The sequence below is a fragment of the Lutra lutra genome, chromosome 3 (genome assembly GCF_902655055.1).
Source record: "Lutra lutra chromosome 3, mLutLut1.2, whole genome shotgun sequence".
In the NCBI taxonomy this organism is placed as follows: domain Eukaryota; kingdom Metazoa; phylum Chordata; class Mammalia; order Carnivora; family Mustelidae; genus Lutra; species Lutra lutra.
This window is the reverse complement of record NC_062280.1, coordinates 56,398,102-56,420,033: the sequence shown is the minus strand read 5'-3', so window position 1 is coordinate 56,420,033 and position 21,932 is coordinate 56,398,102. Positions and strand designations below refer to the sequence as shown.

The 21,932-nt window shown below is 34.4% G+C and overlaps 1 protein-coding gene across 1 annotated transcript in view; it reads left to right on the top strand.

Moving 5' to 3' along the window:
* CCDC148 (coiled-coil domain containing 148) overlaps positions 1–21,932 on the top strand; it is a 273,305-nt gene that overhangs the window by 57,179 nt on the left and 194,194 nt on the right. Inside the window, exons 2-4 of the mRNA XM_047721825.1 lie at positions 10,821–10,883; positions 11,845–11,966; positions 19,260–19,363. Of these exons, the coding sequence (XP_047577781.1) occupies positions 10,821–10,883; positions 11,845–11,966; positions 19,260–19,363 (289 nt within the window). The remainder of the gene's footprint in view (positions 1–10,820; positions 10,884–11,844; positions 11,967–19,259; positions 19,364–21,932) is intronic.

Here is a 21,932-nt window from a genome sequence, read left to right as displayed (position 1 = left end):
CCCCTTACTCTCCTCTTGTACCACCCCAGGCAGAAAGAACTCTTCTTTCACACTTTTTTTTAAAGATTTTATTTATTTATTTGATATATAGAGAGAGACAGCGAGAGAGGGCACAAGCAGCACAAGCAGAGGGAGTGGGAGAAGGAAAAGCAGGCTTCCCGCTGAGCAGGGAGCCAGACATGGGGCTCCATCCCAGGACCCAGCTCATGACCTGAGCCGAAGGCAGATGCTTAATGACTGAGCCACCCAGGCGCCCCTTTCACTCTTTTTGTTAAAGGAGAGAAATCTATTTTTCTTCTGTCTCCCCAGCTTTCGTAAGATATTATTGAGATTTTTTCCATCCAAGGACTTCCGACTTTATTCAGAGAATATGGATCCCTGTGGAAGGAGAACATGATATAGAGGAAAGTGGAAGGTTCCTTTCTCCTTTTCTGTGTGGAGAATTAGGTTAAAACAAAAATTGAAACAGGAAAAGACTGACATCTCTCATTATATCTTCTGCATTCATCCCATCTGGTCACACCAAATAGATATTCCCTTTCTCTTCTTCAGAGTGGAGCTGCTCATCCTGAGTTAGTTGCCTGCTGCCAGTGGGAATACCACCACACCTGCCTTAGTTAGGGTCCTCCTTTGTGTTTGAAAATTACCTGCTCTACATCCTCTGCAATAAGACTTCTAACCACTTCAGTGAAGCTGATCTAAGCTGTGAGTTTGCCTTTAGAGGGAGGAGGATGCCTTCTTCTTTGACCAAACTTACGGGAACTAGAAAGTAGAAATAAGAAATGAACACAATTTTTTTCTTTCCTTGTTCTTTTTAATTTTCTTTTTCTTCATACTTTCTTTCCCTCCTTTAAACTATCTTAATTTCTTTAACCTTTTCCTTTCATTTCTTCCTGACTTCACCTTAGAGATCTTTCCCTTATACAAAAATGAGTTAAAATTTCCTACCCATTATAATTACTTCATGCATTCAAAATGTGTTAGTGCTACTGTGTTCCAAGCACTATCATTTAATGGATTCTTATAGTCCTTATTATTAAAGAGTGCTTGGTTGCCATTTTTTATTTAAAATTTTTAAAAATCATGTAGCATTTTAAGAGAAAATTCCTCTTCAAGTAGTTAATCCTTTGTGGAAAATTATTTATTCTGGAGTACTGAAAACCCACAGATACATTCTTCTGTGTTATTTTTTGATAGTGAAACTAAGTTTCTGAAGATTTTTCTTCTTTTCCCTTCCAGAACCACCTACACTCTTTACCTACTCTCTTTCAGTGATGTTGAACTGCAAATGAAACTCTATTGGAGTTTTCAAATAGGAAATTTTTCTAGCTGTGATTTTCTCAAACTACTGTTGAAAAGCAACCACGTAATATTTTCTAGTATTTTATCCTATGTTGTATTGATGGGTGCTTTTCTAGAAGAATTTTTATACTGCTGTATATGGAAGGGCATCAATACTTCTTGGATGCTTCAGATTTTCCCATTCTGTGTCAGCTGGGAATTTTGTTAGACTGAAACTTACAGAACCTGCTTGCAGAAGCTTGGGATTTATTTCTCTCATAACAAGTCCAAAGAGAAGTAGTTTACAGCTGGTGTAGCAGATTCTTGATATCATCAGTGTCCCAGGCTCCCTTTGGCTTTCTTCTCTGGGATACTTGGTATATATCTTTTATCCTAATACTCACTACATAGTCACAGATGGCTTCTCCATATCCAGTTTCACGTTCACATTGCCAGGCAAGAAGAAAGGAGGAGGACAGGGAAGGGATAGTACTCCTATGAAGAAGCAAGTCCCGTACCCCAATTCTCAGCAGACGTCTGCTTATATCTCATTGGCTGGAACTGTGTCACATGGTCACTTCAATCTAAGGGATATCAAAGACAGCCAGTCTTTTAATCCTGAATAAAACTGGGTTATGCTAGGAAGTAAAAAAGGAAGAATGGCATAATTTTCTCAGCAATAATAGTGGAATAGTGGAAAATTCCATTTAATTGTTAAACTCTATAACCTTGTTGTGGCCTTGATATTAATAGTTCTCTTTTAACGAACAAACTTGCAATCAAAAGAATGAGCAGTGCTTTTGTGACCATTAAGTAAAATTTAAAAATACTGTGTTTTGAATCATTTTGTTAAAGAAGATGTCAGAAGAAATTTCTAATATAAGGCACAACAAATTTGTATAAAAATTATTTGATTGGGGCACCTGGGTGTCTCAGTGAGTTAGGCATCCAACTCTTGGTTTTAGCTCAGGTCATTTTCTCTGTAAGGGTTGTGAGATGGAGCCTGGCCTCAGGCTCTGCACTGGACATGGAGCCTGCTTAAGATTCTCTCTCTCCCTCTCCCTCTGTCCCTCCCTGCCTGCTGCTAGCACATGTGCACGCTCTCCCTCCCCACCCCCAAATTTAATTATATTCAAAGTTAAAGCTAAAGTTAACTGGATATTTCAGGCTGGGCTTTACGGGTTGTCAGTCCTGGGAGGGTCAAGTTCCTTTGGAAGTAGACCACGTTTAACAGGTTCTGAAATGGGTGCAATTGGGTTGTTAGGCCCTGGGGCTCCACTGATAGAACCCACTGGATAATCACTTATAAACTCAAATGTAATTGTATTAACTATACAATAGATAATATAAGTACTTAGAAATAAGATCTTTGGGGGTAATGTTTATTACTCTTAAGTATATAAATATATATAAATATAAATATATATATATACACACACACACATATACATTCTCTTTGTAAAAAGGCAAAGATTTCATTACAGATAGTTAGAATACCCTTTGAAACTAACCTCCAGTTTCAGTATCCTCTCTAGTTTGGTCTATTTATATGTCCGTTAGACTTTTCTCCCTACATGCGCAACCCTTTGTAGAATGCATGTGTGGAAGAGTGTGTTTGTAATATACATAACATTTTTTGGTGTCTTTGTATGTTTATGTAATGGTATCACATGATATGTATGTTGGTGCAACTTGCTTTTTTCATTGAACAATACATGTTGAAGATAAAACCAGATAATCTGTGTGTACTATGCAAAGAATGATCTTACCCTCAAACTCTTGAAGAGGTAAGATGACACAGATGTGTTATGTGCTGTGATTAGCAGCTGAATAGCTGGTCAAGGGGCACCTTCAACTGTCATTAACATGAATTTATAGTCAGAGCTGAAACTCACCAAGATAAAGTAGGGGTATTTCTCCTTTCTTACTTCTTGACATATGCCTTAGTACACTGACCATTTTGATTTGGAATTTGTTTTTATAAAAATTTTCATCTCATACAAGTGAGCCTAGATTTTAAACATTGGAAAAGAGGAAGGGAAACTATGTGTTTGTCTCTTATAGTACCATGCCCTAAGGAGAGGACCATGATCTGTAATGCAATCACGTGATGCTTTTTTAAGCAAATATCTGTTGAGTGTCTAGTATATGACATACACTATTTTAGGCATTCTGGAGAAATAGAGATAATCAGCTAAAGGCCTTGCTTTTATAGAGCATACATCCTTGGTTGTAGAAGTGAACAATAAGCAGATCAACAAATGAATGAATATATAGTATAATGCCACATAATGAGAAGAGCTATGAAGGGAAATAATTAGATTAAGGGGATAAAGAGTGATTGAAGGTGAAGGGGGCTACTTTAGATGAGATGCCCAAGGCAGGTCTCTCTGTAGAGCCTGAATAAATCTATATCCCTTAGACTAGTCTATGATAGATGTTCAATAAACACTGAATAAATGAATAATGGCATCAGCAGGGATACACAAAAATATAATAGTAGCACAAGAGGGAAGATAAATAATCTATATCTGGATTAAGAGAAGCTTCAGTAGGATGCTTAAAATGAGACTGAAAGTATGTAGTCATTGGCCAGAGAGGCAGTGATTGGGAAGGGCATTCCAAGCACAGGTAACAGCATATGCAAAAGTAGGGAGGTTTAAAAGAGCACTGTCAATTTCCTATTGCTACTGCAAAAATCTACATAAAAGATTTGGAAGGGGTGAATTACATGATGCTCCTCTACTGATGGAGAGGTTAGAAATAAAATGAGCGGGGGAAGCAGATAAGCCTCTAACTTCAAGTCCAGCTATATAGGATGAGGAACTGGATTCCCAGATTGTATCAGAAAGTTGACAAAGTCTCCAGTTTAAGCATGTCCAAAATGGCAAGTGAAGAAGGACAAGTGATGAGTGTTCTCACAACAGAGGATCACTTTTAATACTCTCCTTTATGGGTTGCACATTTAGGGAGAAAATTTAGGACAAAGTAATATTTCATCATAAATAATTATTTAATCTCCCCAAGTTGTTTTGCCGGAGCTTAAAACTGCCAGTCATGTCTTCTGGTTGGAATTTCTGAGGCAATCAACGTGAATTTCTCAGGGAGAAGAGGGAATAGATAAATTCAATTTCCCTCCTTCCCCCACCCTTTGTTTTTACTACTATATACTACTTTAAATAGGTACACATGCAATTTCTCTTGTATTTTTGAAATGATTAAAACAGCTTTGAGGATGTAGGAGGAATAAGGGCATGGGAGGTTCTACAGAAGTTATTTCTACTCTCTGGAACTCTGAAATCTGTCAGAAACTTCTAAGTTCCTTGCCTTAATTAATTCTGTACTTTCTACTTGATTTTGCTCCCCAGACTTTTATTGGAAAAGTGTATGGGATAAATAGATTTTTATTTGAATCATTTTCATTAGTGAGGTTGATTTAGAGTCTCCTCTTTGAGCTATTCTAGACATAAAAAAAGGGATATTCAAAAAGAGTGACTATATGTAGAATTTGCTTCATAAGTGAATTTATATGAATTATGAAAAGGGTAGAGGTTTTATAGAATTACCTTTGTCTACTTATGGATTTTATTTTGCATAAAAGGGTAAAATATTTTTTGAAGAATTTCATTGTTGGATTCTTATACTGGTTAATTAATGGTGATTTTGTGAATTAGTTATTTAGCAGACATTAAAGATAAATCCATATATGCATAGACACACAAATAGAATGATGCGGAAAGATGAATTATTAAATGAGAAGCAACTTGTAGAATTGTACATGTATCATGATTGCATTTGTGTAAAAATTGGATATGCATGTGTCTGTTTATGTGCACAGAAAATCTTTGAAAGAATATACAATAAAACATTGAAAATGACTGCCAGAACTAAATACATCTGGAGTATTATGGCTAAGTAGGGCTGGAAACTTTAATTTTTACCATATATTTTTCTATATAGTTTCATATTATTTAACCAGTACTTTTATAATTGAAAGGATCGTTTAATATATTTTTTCCTCATACAACATTAAAAAGTGACCTTGTGAATATTTTAATGCTAACATTTTCAGGTTCTAAAAAATGCTACAAATGTATTTACATACCCTGTTTTTTTAATAGAAGAGGACTAGTGAAAAATATTTCAGTTCAATATTCAGTTCAATATAAGTTCACATCTTAAAGATTTCTTGGTGTCATGAAATCCAGTTTCTTTTCTGACTGGTAAAATATGGAAACTGTGGTATCATTTCCCCTAATTTATAGTGAAATAAGTATTGTCTTGGCTTAGTATTTTTTAAAGTGTATATTTTTCTTCCTGTAAATATTTTTGAAATTCTGCTCAAACAAAAAGAAGAAATCAAAATCAACTCTAATCCTACTATCCCCAAATTGCCACTATTAAGTATTTGACCCACAGAATCAGAATTAAGTTTTGTTTCCTTTAATGAACTTTTGTGGTTTTTTAGGGTATGAGTCCTATACAATTCTTGTATAGTTTATTCCTAGGTATTTTGTTTTTGTTTGTTCTGTTGTAGTTGTTCCTTTGACTGAGAGCCTTCTGCATTATGTTTGAAATTATTATTTATTATGTAACTGAAGACTTTATTTAACTATTTTTGTTAACTTTAATAGTTTCACTTTTGCTTCCATTCATTTTCCAGGACAATATTTTTATCTCATGCTGACTACAATGTATAATGTTTCATAATGGAAGTAATATGCACTGTTCTGCTTATAATTTAAAAGAGAATTTTGCATGTTAGAAAACTATTGCTTAAACCAGACTTTGGCCATAGTATTTGAACTCACATTTGAAATGAAATCTTTCATATGATGCTACATCCAAGGTATTTTTTTTCATATTTGCATTGTTCTCACACTATTTGGCCTGGCAGAATCCCTACCACTTTTGAAAACTTACCTTCATGGGGTGATTGGCTAATCTACATATCTATACAGTTAGGCAGTTTAGAGTTAACAGACTATCCATGCGTTGTATAATTTTAAGCCTAAGTACAACTGAGATTTTCTTCCTTGGAGTATTAAAAGAAATTTTCTTAGGAAAGAGAAGAATACAAATTTTAATACTGTAAAAAGATTGCCTTGTTATATAAATGATCTCTTTGCTATTTTTTTCTCATCTCTAGAGAAGTCCTTCTTGCTCACCTACCCCATAGAGACCAGTTGAGGTCATGTAGCTTTTTAAGTTTAGATTCTCTATCAAATCTGTAAAAATTAACTTTATATTAAAATCTTTATTCAATCCTCTAGCTACTGTGAAGCTATCATTACATTATATATTATAACCTTCTTCCTATAAGAAACTTCTCATAAAAATATATTATTTTAAAATATTTTCAGTAATTGAGTAAATCTAAAAGGTTTAACATTTTGATAATCCTCATAAGCAATTTCTAAAATGTCACATAATGTGAACTTGGAATTAATTTCTAAAACTAAGTGCCTTAAAATTGTTTAACATGGAAAATTCTGTTCAAGTAGCTGTTACTCAGTCAAAAGCATTTTAACTGCAGGCTGAAGTAGCCACTTTGAATTTCACTGGTAAGCATAAAATTGAAATGGCCTAGATGACATATGCTTGTTTGGGAATCAAGGACTGTTTGTTTTAGTACAGTTTCATACTCCCTTATCTGAAGTCTGTGGTGCCAGATGTAGTTTTGGTTTTTCAGATTTTTAGAAATGTACTATAGAGCAAATGTAATATAGAGCATATGCCCTATATTACTTAAAACTGATGGTATCTAGGCAGCGCCCTATAATAAAGCACATTAACACTTTTAGACAAATGTATGAATGTTTACATTCAATAAAATAAACTTTGGTTTGGGTCAAGTTTGCCACCAAGTGATTTCAGCTCAGATTGGATTCGGACACCATCTTGATTATGATATACACCTTTATTTTCAGAGATTTTTGTATTATGAAAATGAGATTTTGGACTTGAAGTTCTCTGTGATCTTGGTCATTTTTCTGGGCTGCAATCATCTCATAAGCTAAAATGAGAAGTTAGACTAAGTGAATTTTATGTGAACTTTTCAGATTCTAAATATAATGCCTACTTAATTCTTTGATATAAGAAACACTATGAATGTCATTCTTATATTATTTCAGTTTAACAATTATTTAGTTCAGAGATCCTCAATATCCCTGGAATGTAAGTGGTAACTGTTTATGCTTTATATACAAATATTAAAGAATGTAGGTCAAGAAGTGTTTTTGCTTGGAAGGTCTTCTGTATAGTTGCAACCAAACTAGATTTCAGGTTCATGAAGACAGAGTAGTTTTTGTTTGCAATTTTGATTTTCAGAATGTATTCTACTGTGAGTGTCTTACAGTCATAATTAATATTTGCACCATGCAGAAATGGTAAGAAATGTTCTGTGGAATTCATGACTTTCCTCTGGAAACCTGAAAATCTAAGCAACGTTCAACCAAGGTAACCTAAAGGGAGTCTGCAAAACCCCACTTTGTTTCAGGGCCTCAGTCACGCAATCTAAATCTCCCGAAAGTGAGTCCTAAATCTGAGGGGCTGGGCTCCCCACTGAGGAAAAACCTAAAGCTAATCAATTAGAAAACTGGTAAGATCTCTCCAAGATGGAGATAGCAAGCTCATGTCAAGTTCCTGGTGGGAGTCGGAGAAGACAAAAGGCAAGATTCAGTCAGCTAGAGTTCACAGACGGCTTGCTAAATGCAGCATCCATTTGTTTTGGATACTGGCTTTATCTGTGGCATACCTTTGTTAATTAAAAGAAAAAAAATGTATTTGATTATCTTTGGGCACGGAATGCTCTTTAGTGTTCTATGTTTTCTGCACTCCCTGTGGTTGTGTACCTTGTCACTCTCTCATTGATGTGATGGCCTCTGAAGGCATGTAAATGTGCCATTTCTGCCTGTAGGCTACACTACTAAGGCAGCCTTTTGAAAAGTGGAAATTTATTGTTGGAGAGGGAGGCTATAGTATGGACTAAGGAATTGGTATTGCAGCCCTTCCGGGGGTTAGAAGACATTGAGCTACCACCAGCTACCTTTTACTCATTTTCTCAAATAGTATTTATTGAACATTTACTACCTGTGCTGAGCACTGGGGATGCAATCAGAAGACACACATAGGCCACAGATCTATGGAGGAAGAAGACATTGAATCAGTAAACATGGGGTTGCGAAGACTAATACAAATTATCATAGAAAAGAAGGAATGGGATGAGAGAGAAAAACAAAGTGTTCTCTCCCTTATTTAGATGGAGAAGTCTTGTTAAGTCTCTGAGGTTTAGCTGAAAGCTGAGTAGGAACCAGCCAGGTAAAAAGAGGAAGGAAATAGGGGTGCCTGGGTGGCTCAGCCGGTTGAGCAGCTGCCTTCCGCTCAGATCATGATCCCAAGGTCTGGGGATCGAGCCCCGCATCAGGCTCCCTACTAAGCAGGGAATGCTTCTCCCTCTGCCTCTGCCTGCTGCTGTACTTGTGCTCTCTATTTCTCTGTCAAATAAATAAAAAAAAAATTAAAAAAAAAAAGAGGAAGGAAATATCTTTAAGGTAAAGAGGACAGCATGTGGGAAGGCCTTAAGGCAAAATGAACTTGGTATATTTGAGAAGCAGAAAGAGAGTGTGGTTGGAATGTGTGAATGAGATCAGAATGGAGAGATGAACAAGGGCAAGGTTATGCAGGGCTTTATGGGCCATTTAGGGCACTATTGTAAAGGATAATGGAAGCTGTTGAAAGGATTGATTCAGCAAGGTCAGACTAGAATTTTTAAAGAGGTTGCTTAGAATGTGAAGAATGGTCTCTAAGGGTACAAAGTAGAACTGCTGCTGTCATCAGGCAGGAGGTGATGGTGGCTTAAGGCAGTGCAGACTGACAGGTGAAAATCTTCCCCCCAAAAGAAGAATCCTAATGGATAGGATGTAGATGTGAGTAGAAACCAGACTATAGGGAGGAATGTCAGTGTTACCGAAGGCTTAAAACAAGAGTTCCCTGATCTACGCACTGGAGTTTATCACTGTATTCTGAAAGCTGGTGGGCAATCACCATGATTCTTAGTAACTTGGAAGAGTTTCCAAAAATCATGTACTTGTGCTACTTTCTCTTTCATTTAAGAAGACTTAGATTACCTCAAAAGCCACCAGACATGAGTAGTTGAACCTAGTGGATATGGAATAAAAATTTATGAAAAATGGTACTGTTACACCATTTGACTAGTCTGTTGCCCTGGAGGTGCCCTAAAACGATGCCAGTTTAGTTTGGTGCTACTGCAGGTTGAGTTCTCAGGAAGGAGATGCTGAGGCAGAGGTTGGGTGCTAGATATTCATTAGGGATCCATATCTGTGAAAGGAAGAAGGAGGAAGCAGGATTGGGCAGATGAAAAAGTCAGTTTCACTGCAGGTCCAGCAAAGTGTGGGTCAACCCTGCAGGGAACTCTGGATGAAATATTGCTCATCAGGATGACTCACATTGGATCCAAACTGGTCAGACTTTATAATCCTGCCTTGCTCAGTCTTTGGGTGTAGGATGCCCCAGTATTTGTATATCTCTGGACGAGGTTACTCTCTGAAACTGAGTCCAACTCTCAGAAAGAAGGGACAGCTGGGCATCGAATGCTTTCTAGAAGTGGATGGCACATCCGAGCAGTGAGTCACTTGGCCTGCTGCTTTTTTTAAAATTTATATATATATAAATATATATATAAATAAATATTTAAAGATTTTATTTATTTATTTGACAGAAAGAGTGAGAGACCATAAGCAGGCAGAGCAGCAGAGGGAGAGGGAGACACAGGCTCCCCACTGAGTAGGGAGCCCGATGTGGGGATTGATCCCAGGACCCTGGGATCGTGACCCAAGCTGAAGGCAGTCACTTAACCAACTGAGCCACCCAGGTGCCCCCTTGCTGCTTTATTTTTTAATTTATGTAGTTTTTTCCTCCTAGGGACTCAGGATAAAGTTTACACAATTTTTTTTTAAATATTTATTTGACAGAGAGAGAGAGATCACAAGTAGGCAGAGAGGCAGGCAGAGAGAGAGGGGGAAGCAGGCTTCTTGCTGAGCAGAGAGCCCGATGTGGGGCTCGATCCCAGGACCCTGAGATCATAACCCTGGCCGAAGGCAGAGGCTTAACCTACTGAGCCACCCAGGTGCCCCAAGTTTACACAATTTTTATCACAAAATATTTATCAGTCACTAAGACAATCCAAGAGAGGGGGATTAAAACATCAGAGGTTGGAAGGAGACACCAAGAACAGGAAAGGCATGGAGGGGAAAAAACTAATGGAAGGAAGAAAACTCTAGAACTTGGAGAAGAAAATTTTAGTAAATACAAAGAGTTATGGCATCCAGCCATGGGCCTTGTTTTTAAAAGAAAGAAAAGAAAAGAAAAGAAAAGAAAAGAAAAGAAAGAAAGAAAGAAAGAAAGAAAGAAAGAAAGAAAGAAAGAAAGAAAGAAAGAAAAACTACGATTAACGCATCTTTAAAAACACTTGGGAAGTAACATTGTGAAATCTTAGCTGTCTCTTGTTTCTTCCACAGATATGGAGGACTTGAATAAAAGAGATCAATCATTCATGACAATTCAGAAAAACGATAGCTCAGGTATTTTTTCTACTTCCAGATCTGTCCTATGATTTATAGTGGATTATGGATGCTGTGAAGTTGGAATGTTGATTTTCAAAATTTTTGAAAGCTCATTGTTTGGTCATACTGAAGGTTTCTCCAGTTCTCTTACAATGCATACTCTACAATGTATACTTTAATCTTCAACAGTGGTCAAGATAACAATAATCTCCTTTATTGTGTTTGTCCTTAAATCATTTGGAGTCTACTTAAAAGTCATGTGATTCATGATATACTTAATCTCAATTACTTTGTATGGTACAGATTAATTATTTATATAATTGGGGCAAAAATGCATTTTTTGCCCTTGAATTACTCAGATTATTATACTTTATGCTACGTGGCCTTTGAGTACCTTCTACTTAAGTTTTACTTTATCAGAAAAGCGAACATCATACTAAACGAGGATATTTTATGTATTTGGATGGAGAATGCCTACCTGACCATTTTACATCATTTTATTCTTATTTGACCCATTAAATTTTTTGGCTTTAAGTTTCAACCTTTTTTCAAATTTACTTGAAATTATTTCAATTTTTTTCTATTAGAAATGCAGCTATGACTTTAAAAATCTACTTAATTTTATTTATAATGATACTTAAATATTCACAATTGATGCCTAAAACTTTTTAAAATAAAAAGATGTTACACTTTGACAATTTTGACAATTTTCTAAAATTCTCAATAAACTTACTTAAATGGAAGTATTCTCTTTATGTTCTTTTAGAAGTAATTTTACGCAAAGTATATAGTGGTAATCATTTTTAAAGTTTCTAAAGATAGAGGTTCAACTATACTATGAATGTTATAATATCATTTCTTGTTTTTGCTTAAAAATATTTAAAAATAAGACAACAGTTGACATGTTGCTGTAGCTATTTTGAGACTTCCAATAATGTGATATTATTTTTTTGTCATCTTCTGTTTTAATGAAAAACAGATAATCTGGTGTTCCATATGAAAAATGGAATGAGAAACATCAAGTATAAACCAGTAGACTATCAACAGTTGCATGCATTAACGGAAGCAAAAAAATTAGCTTCTGCCTCTACAGAGCTAAAGGTTAGAAGTGTGTATGTGTGTATGTGTGTTTTCTAGTTTTGGAAAATTGAGTTTCCTGGAAGTAAAATGATATTTATAATGTAAATGTGAATATTAATGACATTCTAAATAGTTTTTAGAATCTTCCAACTATTAATAATAGTGAAGAGCAGCTGACGTTTATTGAATGCTCTCAGACTCTTTGCTATATAGTTTACATGCATTCCTCAGTTAATGTTCATAACATCCCTGAGGTCTTTACTTTTAGAAAGCTAGCTATTTTATTAGCTTTTGACAATTTCTAACTTACTCTGAAAAATAAGAACTGCAAATAAGTGTCAGCCATGGATTACCATCTGATTTAAGGCTCCTTTTGCAGCATGATGCAAATATGCCCTCAAGTGCCTCTCTTTTCTACAATTCCCTTTTTTGCCCTCATCTCAGAAAAGGTGAACCTGGACTAGATTTTTCAAAAGCTTTTTGTACAAATGATTGTACAGTATTTTAGGACCAAGTGTGGTTTAGGATTACTCTTACAGTATGTTTCTCTCTTGTGCAAATAATAAAGTACATTACAAGCAACATGTTCATTGCTTTGTTACATTAAAAATTTGATTTGGCAAAGTGACATATTAAGCAATTAAAAGTTTTCATTTGCATTTAATATTTTTTGTGTTACATTAGTTTTACATGGCTTTTTTTTTTTTTAATTTTATTTATTTATTTATTTGACAGAGGGAGAGAGTTTTACATGGCTTTTTATGGTTAATGTCTTATTTAAATGGCAAACATTATGATTCCAAAGCACATTTTGTACCTATTTTAAAGAAATGACTATCTACCCATGAGATATATCCCCTCAAACTAAGCAGACTTCTTAGAAAGGGCCTTATTTTTTCAGTTCAGATGTAACTTTAAATTTGATGTTCTCAGGACATTGAAAGAAATGTTATGGGAAAATCACTTATATAACCATATAAACCATTATAACCATTATGTAACCATCATCCTAATAAAACTATTTTCATATTTCTGACTTCTATTCTGACCCATTGTATATACATCACATATATTCATACATATATAGACATAAATATATACATATATATTTTATTTTCTCCCATGATAAACGTAGACATGAAATCCTGTATACTTTCCCCCAACACTTTGCCACATAATCTTTTTAATATTTATTATAGAATATTTAATTGCTCTCATAAATAAATATTTATTATGTGGCTCAATAATACAATAATGAGCAAAATACATCCCTTACCCTCATGGCATGCGCTGTTTATAGGAGAGAAGGAGGAAAGTGAGTGTTTTCAAATAATAAAAACATGCTGTCTGGTGTATACTAACAGGACTTGATCGTAGTTCAGTGGAAAGCCCTTTTTGAGGCAATGACATTGGAATTGGGATGTCAAGGCCAATAAAAATTAAGCCAAAACAGGAGTGATGAGTACTTCAAATAGAAAAAGATAATATGCCTTATCACATCTCGATTTTTGGTTATTTGGATTGTATCCAATTTTACAATATTAGAAATCGTACTTTGGTAAATATCTTCATACAGAGACAATTTTCATGTTTTAGAATCTTTTACCCTCATAGGATAAATTCCCATGATTGGAGTGTTCAAGGAAAAAAAATTTGGATGTTTTTTAAAAAGTTCTTTTCCAAAGTGTTGTTCTAATAAAGATCACCACAGGTACTTCCTCTACACCCTTTCAGTATTGGAATATGTACATATATATTCATATATATACACACATACATCTTAAATATTATCTATATATCTGTTTGTCTCTGTTTGTCCATCCATCATGTTCCAAAACAATTTTTTTTGCTGAATGTAGAATGGTTGAGTGTCAGAACTCATTGTTGGCCACGGGGAATTTCTCTTTCATAATAGAATCACTATTAAAGAATAAACATGTTTGAAAATTTTAATCATTGATGTGGCTTTCAGTTTTTTATATTAAGTGCAAGGGCAGTAATTTCTCAGCCCTGTCAGCTGTTAGATTGCTTCTCTGGTCACTGTATTACACATTTGTGAGATTAAACAGATGATCACTTTCAACAGATGTTATTTTAAATAACATCAATAATCTTTTTGTTCATAGAATATAATTCAGGAAGAAGATTTTTAGTTACATATTTTCTGGAAATAACTGTACCTGGGATTTATAGCTTGGCAAATCTCAAAAATCCCTTGTCTTCAGCTACTGAAAATGGTCCACAGTCTGTAGCAATCATTTTGATAAGCTTCTTGCTTCCATTTTTAGTCTCCATAGATTCATAATGATAAGGAATTGTCCTGTTAGAGCATTTTTATAGTATCTGTTGTTTTGAATTTCAGTTAGTGAGAACAAAGCGTATCCTGGATACCTCATCATTTTCTAATACTTTCTTCTTTCCTTTTATAGTTTTCATTTTTTAGTACAGCTGGATTAAGAAAGATGTACTGAGAATGTTGTTTCATGTGATTTTTGGTCTTTCCTTCTCTTTTAATTTAGAGATAACAAGTTGACTCTTTTAATTGACGCTTTTAATTGACTCTTACAAAATGTGAACAATTCCTAAATAAGACTTTTCCTTGAAAGATTCATGGCTTAAATGGAATTAGATAACTAGAAATTAAGTATAATTCTTAAAGTTTATTTTGTTTAATGTTATGAATGCTAATATATATACGAACCAGTCTATACCAACTGGGATTATTATTATAATGTTATCTCTGTTACTCTTTCTTATATTGTTATTTACATTTATATAAAATATGCCTTGGCTCAAGAAGAATATTTTTCTTCCTCAAATTACATAGTTACCACATTCTTTCAATATTTTTGTTAAATATCAGTTCATTTCCTACTTTTTACCTAACTAAATATGTTCTTTTCTTGCTCGTGAATTAACAGCTTTAACAATCATTGTTAATTACTATAGCAGTATACTCTGGCAATATTAAATGTAAATATACTTAAACTGAAGGATAGAATGTTAACACTAAGGATGTATTTGCATTAAGTTGGATCTAGAGTACTTAGTTATATTTGATAATTATTGTTAATTAGCAGTAAATTCAGAAGACTTGCTTTGTTTCTGTTACTCGTATTGGTATATTGATCAGATGTGTCTATGTCATTGATCATGCACAAGTTGTGGACTGCCAGATAAGACACTGATGTGAACATAGAGTGATCTAGTCTTTCACAGGCTGAGATTGAACCTGAAGTCAAAAAGTAGATTTGGGCTGGAAACAGAGACCAATTTTTGGTATATTATATGTTAACTGTTCACATATAATTTAGGTTAAGTATAAAAGAGATCTTTATAATTATTTTTACTTGAATAGTTTTGCTTAGCAAGAATAAATATTTCTTATCTAACTATTTGTCTACTAATTCTTTTTTAAAAAACATTATCAGAAATTGTAAGCACATGCAAAATGAGAGTGAATGATTAATAATCTTTTTGTAATTTATACAGCTTCAACTATGATCAACTCTTGGCTATTGTTTTCTCTGTAGTCCTTACTACAACTTTCCCCTCTGCCGGGTTGTTTTGAAGTAAATCTCAGGCATCATAATATTTAACCATAAATATTTCAGCATGTATCTCTAAAAGATGAGGGCTAAACAGCCCCACCCCAAACCTTATAATACCATTACCATTAGGATATTAATAATTTCTTAATTTCAAATATCCAGTGTTAAATTTCCATGATTGTCTTCAATTCTTTTTACTTAGAGTTTGTTCAAATCAGTATCTAGGTAGGATCTGTATATTACAGTTGATTTTTATTTTTTAGGTCTCCTCCTCTATCCTCTTGTATTTTTGTAATTTATTTTTTGAAGAAATTATATTGTTTGTCTTTTATATTTTCTTATAGTCTGGATTTTGCTGATTACATCCTGGTGGTGTCACTTAACATGTTTTTCTGTCTCTTGTATTTCCAGTAAATTGGTAGTTATATCTGCAGATTTGATGAGATTCCGGTTCAATTATTTTGGCAGGATCACTTATTGATAGAATTTTTGTACTGCAGTCTTTTTCCATCACAAATAGTGCTGCAGTGAATAGTTTGTTGTTTATTTGTCTTTTTATACTTTTGTCAGTATAGTCTTCCGATACATTTCTGTAAGCAAATTTACTAGGTCAGGGGGTAAATCCATTAGAAATTTCACTATACACCTCCAGATTCCTTTCTGTGGGAGGCTGCACCATTTTGCATTCCCACCAGCAACAGGAAAGAATATGTTTCCCTATAGCCTCACAGGGTGTTTTGTGACACATCTGAAGTTTTCTAACTTGATAGATGAGGAATTACATCTTAGGTAGATGGGTTTTTTCTTTTTATTTATGTTAACAGTTCCTTATACACTTAATTGTTCTTTTACCTTTGATGAGGTATAATAAGTACACAGATCTTATGTACATCTCAGTGAATTTTGACAAATGTATATACATATGTAACCAACATTTAAGTTGTCCACTACTTATTGTTGCTTATATTTAAAAATGGACCATCTGCCCAAAGGGTTTTCATGCATTTCAAGGTGCCGATTTAGAGCCTTATTATTTTGGATCATCACAATAGACCATATAGGAAACCTCCAGTTTCTTATTCGTTAATGAATTTATTATTTTTGCTATTTTTAATTCATTAGCATTCTGCATAAATCATCATACACCTTAAATATTGATTTCGTATGGCTTATTGCCCAGCAAAATACATTAGAATCACCTAGAAATCTCTCTATTGAAAAAGATACAACTTTAAATCTTTTTGTTCTTTTAAGACTTTATTTTTCCTTCATTTTTGGCCTGAGGATAGAAGTGGAGTCAATGAGTGAACTTACAAAAAATCAGGATGTTCTTTAAATATTGGAAGTGTCTAGTGAAAAATAGTAGCTTTATTTTCCACTTTTATAGTCTACTTAATTGGTCTTACCCTGGGCTCAAAGGCTACAACATTGATTTTTTTAAGCTATAAAAATGTGTCTACATCTCTCACCAATGTGTTTTAATTTTTTTGTACAACATGGACCAAATATGTCAAAGAAATCTAATTTTAAAAGTTGTGTCTGCTGCAACAAACTTTAGAGGCTATAGGTGGCAAATAATTGGAAGGGGTTTTAGGCATTCTTAAAGCAAATGCAAGAGTGTCAGATTTTAGAAACACTATGTACTTTTATGTTTTTAGTAGGTGAAATAAGGATTGCTGAGTGTTTCTCTGCAGTGTCCTTTTTTTTTTAAGATTTTATTTATTTATTTGAGAGAAAGAGATAGAGTGAATGAGAGAGAGAGAGAGGGTGCAGCTGCCAGAGGGAGAGGCTGAGGGAGAAGCGGACTCCCCGCTAAGCAGGGAGTCTGATTCTGGCTAATCCGGAACTCTGGGATCACAACCTGAGCAGAAGGCAGAAGCTTTCCCCACTGAGTCATTCAGGTGCCCCTCCTGTTCTTATTTAAATGTACTTTTCCTAATTGTAACACTCCTAAGACCTCCTGAGAAAAAGATTTGACTTTGACTTCATGTTTTTGTTTTCCTATACCCCTAATTTTGAATCAGTAACTGGAACAGTGGAAAGATAAACTCAAGGTTAAAGCAATCAGTGAATGACAGCTACAAATAGCATGCATTATAAAGAGTCTCTTTTTAAGACTTGTCTTCTGAAATTTTTTTATCTTCAGCATTGATCTGTTAAAGCTTTCAGCCTACTAAGTATTCTAGTAGCACAGAAAACATAAAATATGCATATTTCATCAAATTTCTGATTTGAGAGTAGCACTTTTGTAGATGTTTAGAAGTACTAATATTGGATATGTGAATTCAGTGAACACATGAATATCAGTCTAACAAGGAAACAGACATTGAGGATTTAAATATTTTATTCATTTATTTGTGAGAGAGAGAGAGCAAGAGAGAGGAGAAGGTCAGAGGGAGAAGCAGACTCCTTGTGGAGCTGGGAGCCCGATGCAGGACTGGATCCTGTTACTCCAGGATCATGACCCTCAGCCACCCAGGCATCCAGACATTGAGGATTTTAGGTGTCATTAATGCAGGAAATGGTTATACAGGCTGAGAAGCCAAATGGGGCCATGAAGGAATATAGGGGTTAACAACAGCAAAAGTCACTGCCATGCTTGGGTCAGAGGGACATTAGAAAAAAGCAAGTTTGTACCACATTGTGTGGGCTGAGTTTACCCAGAAATTGTTGGAACCATAGTAGAACTGTCAAGAAAAGTTAGAGCAATGGAGAAGGTGCAGATGCTTCTGGAGACCACTCTGAGAGTAGAAAAGGCAGGCAGAGTAATCCTTTGGCTTCTGCTTTCCTCCCTCTGTTCAGTCTCTGAAACCAGTTTCTCCCTTTGGCTGAAACCAGCTGGAAGCCTGTTAATAGGGTTGTCTGGGAAACGGGCTGCTCTGTGATATGGAGCAGATCGGGGAGATGGCCAAGAATGGATGTTAAGGCAAACAGATCCAGGCCTGATATAACTTGTCAACAAACTCCAAAGCACTAATTATGAACGACATTTTCAAAAAGCCATAAAATTTGGGGAAATTTAAAATTTAATTACAAATGTGGGCTTTAGTGTTACATGATTTTTCACAATTTCTTTAAGTTCCTTCAAATAAATATTTGCCTAAATTTTTTAAAACTTTACTTATGAAGTCATGGAGTTGAAAGATGAAAACTGGATTTCAAAGTCATATTTCTAGTAGGTGCTGAAGCTGAAACTAAAGCCAGACTTTCTAACAACTTATCCAATTGACTTTTCCCAATCCTCTGCTGAAGGAGCATGTAAAAGCCAATCTGAACACCAAGGTTCTATGTGTTTCTGAAGTTTATGAGCTTTATGATCTTGACAAGTTTTTTTAACCTCTCTGAACTTCAGTGTCCTCATAAGTCAAATGGGGATAATGATGGCCATAATGCCTGGTAGGGAAGAGGTATCAAAAAGAGAAGAAATATATGGAAAGCTCTTGAAAAATTTTCCTGAGACTGTGTGAATTAAGGTGTTTTTCACTGTATGTAAGGAAAATAGAATTACATCATCTTTCTTTTCATAACTACTTTAAATCCAATTCTTGACTTGGACAGTATTCCAAACCATTTTCTCTTTCACCATCCTGCATTTTGTTTAATGAATTACTTATTTTAAGGTGGATTTTGTGTTAGAGAATGCACTAATAGGATTGAAAAAGAATAAATATTTAACTTAGAAATGACAAATTAAACAATTTCCTTGTGGAAAACACACTTAGAAAACATTGGAATTACTCCTTTTTTGTTCTTCTAAATCTAGATCAGGAAAGCAGTGGAGACTTCAAAGATATCTAAGGAACAAACACTACTAAAACAACACAAGCAAGTGTGGTGGCAGGAACACCAACGGCTAACTGATATCAGGTAAGAACTGAGGGAAATCTCTACAAGAACATGTGAGACTTGCTAAGAGTTGCACTTAGTTAGAAGTTCCATAACTTTCCATGTTAATTGAACCATTAAAAAGAGTTAAAGTTACAGTTTGATTGTGAGTTAAATTAAAATTCCTTCATTTCCTCAATTTAATTTGAAATCCAGTGAATACATTAATATGGTTTTTGCTTTCCTTCGGGAAAAAAAGATCATCTTCTATATCTGCTGATCATTTATTCTTTTACATTCCCTCTCATACTCGTAATTATTCATATTGCCCTTAGCACATTGAATTATAATATCTTGTTTACATGTTTGTCTTCCCTATGAAGTGCCAAACAAGGGCAAACATACCATCAGTTTTATCTTTTCGTTGTAGGATTCATAGGAGGAGACAGAAAAGATTTCAATAAATGAATAAAAAATGAACTAAGGGGTTCAAGTTGTTCACTGATTTCTAGATGTAGCTGCATCATGACTAACTTAGTCAATTTGCATTTTTTACTTTTGTTAGTATTTCTAGCACTTGTTTCAAGATGAAGCAACAAAATAATGATTCTATCCTTGTTCTTAATTGTAATCCTTGAAAAATACATTTCTTTCAAAGGTCAGGGCAGAAGGAGAAGGCAGATATGTTTCCCCTCCGTATGAAACATGTATACTAGTTTTAATGATGGTGATATTTATAAAGTATGCTTTTTAAAATGTATATTTTTAATCATATATTTTATATTAAAATAGGTTGTTTTATGGTCTTATTCTAAGTCAAACCCAAAGGTCATTAACTTTACTTTTGATAGGTACTTTTGTAGGTACTTTTCAAATTAGCAGGAGTTTCTTATTCTGGCAAGAGATTCTGAACTGAACTAAAAGGCTCATGATTGGAAATGGTTTTACAACATTGTATAACTTAAAACATATAAAAACAAAATTATTAGACTCCATCACCATGCTGCTGACATAAAAACAAATCAGTCCCATTATATGTCTCAAAAAGTCACCTTTTATGGAGAGGATGTTTGAGCCCATTAGAAATTTTTTTTTAAATTTGCATAACTTGGTAGAAAGAAAAGCCGTTAGAAAATTTTTATTACAGCGCTCACTGATGCAAGCTCAAAGGTAAAGGAAGACTCTGGTGAAAGTTTTTATCTTGGCTGTTCCACATGCTTCTAAATGTGTGCATTAGCTGTTCTAGAGCTAGATAGAAGAGGCATATACATATCATTATGGAAAATGGTTCTTTTGGTTGACCTGGAATGACACAAAGGCAATGGAAGGGAGGAGCATTCAAGGAATAGCCTTAATGTGTTGAAACTTGTAAGTGCTAAAAACAGAACAAAAAGAATTCTAAGATAATTTTCTGTGTTATTCTAGAAAGCAGACTCATTTCAATATGTTTTCAGTGAAATAAAAACTAAGAGTGAAAGGAGGAAAGTTAGAGAAGTGGTTTGATTTGTGGAGAATTTAGGGACCACCAGAAAGTCAGGAGTGTGAGCTCCAACCTTTAAAAACCTATACTCCTTTTTAATAAAAGATTAAAAATAAAATATTTTTATGCCTCACCATAGGAGAGTCCGTTTGAGACTCTCATGCCCACAGAAGGTGGGTGACTACAATGACATTGAACTTTTGTTGGGTTATTTAGTATGTGCCAGGTAATATGGTAAATAATTTATATGCTTTATTTCGTTAAGTCCTTATGACCACCCTACAGAGTAGGTATCTTTGCATCCCCACTCTACAGGTGACAATCTTGAGTTTCAGAGGATCAAAGTTTTTCACAGAAGGCAAATCAGCTTGTTTATGTGAAGATGGCATTGGAGCACTTGCCTTTAACTCCTGCGCTCCAGGAAGTTGGAGTTCAGAAGCTTATCTCCCCCACAGGGTTCCATTCATATCACCTGATGATTGAATTGGTCTAATCTTGCTAGCAAAAAAAAATTTTTTTTGGCCAAATTTTAATTCTTTGAAATCTGTCCTAAGGAAACTAGACATACAAAATTTCTAAATATATAGTTTTTAAATATAATATTTAAAATATATAAAATTTAAATTTATAGTATTTCACACTTAAACTTATAAAATTACATTTAGTATTTAATGTGCTTTCCCAAACTATACCTCTTAAAGACCTTGATATACTTTCTCAGAGGCACTTGCTTCCTTGTTTCAGAATGACTGGTTTAGAGTTAAGGAGGGAGTTATTTATATTGACCATGTGGTAAAGAATTACAATTTTTGTTTTAGTCAGAATTGTTGAATCATAAAATTTGGAGGGTTCATTCGTATACTTTACTACTTGTATGATAATTCCTACAAGAGATGTTTTATAACCAAATCCCTTAGAAATACATGTAGTCTCTTGCTCACAGTTTTAGTTTTGTTTTCTTTCTTCTTTTTTTACAGTTTTAATCTTAAAATATTATTTTTAAAATGTCTCCTTTTTCGGATGATATAATGGGGTTTTACCAACAACAATTAAATGTCTATAAATATATCTTTAAAGAGAAAATTGACACCGGTATTCATACTGTGCAACTCAGAGCCTCAAAGAACTCTC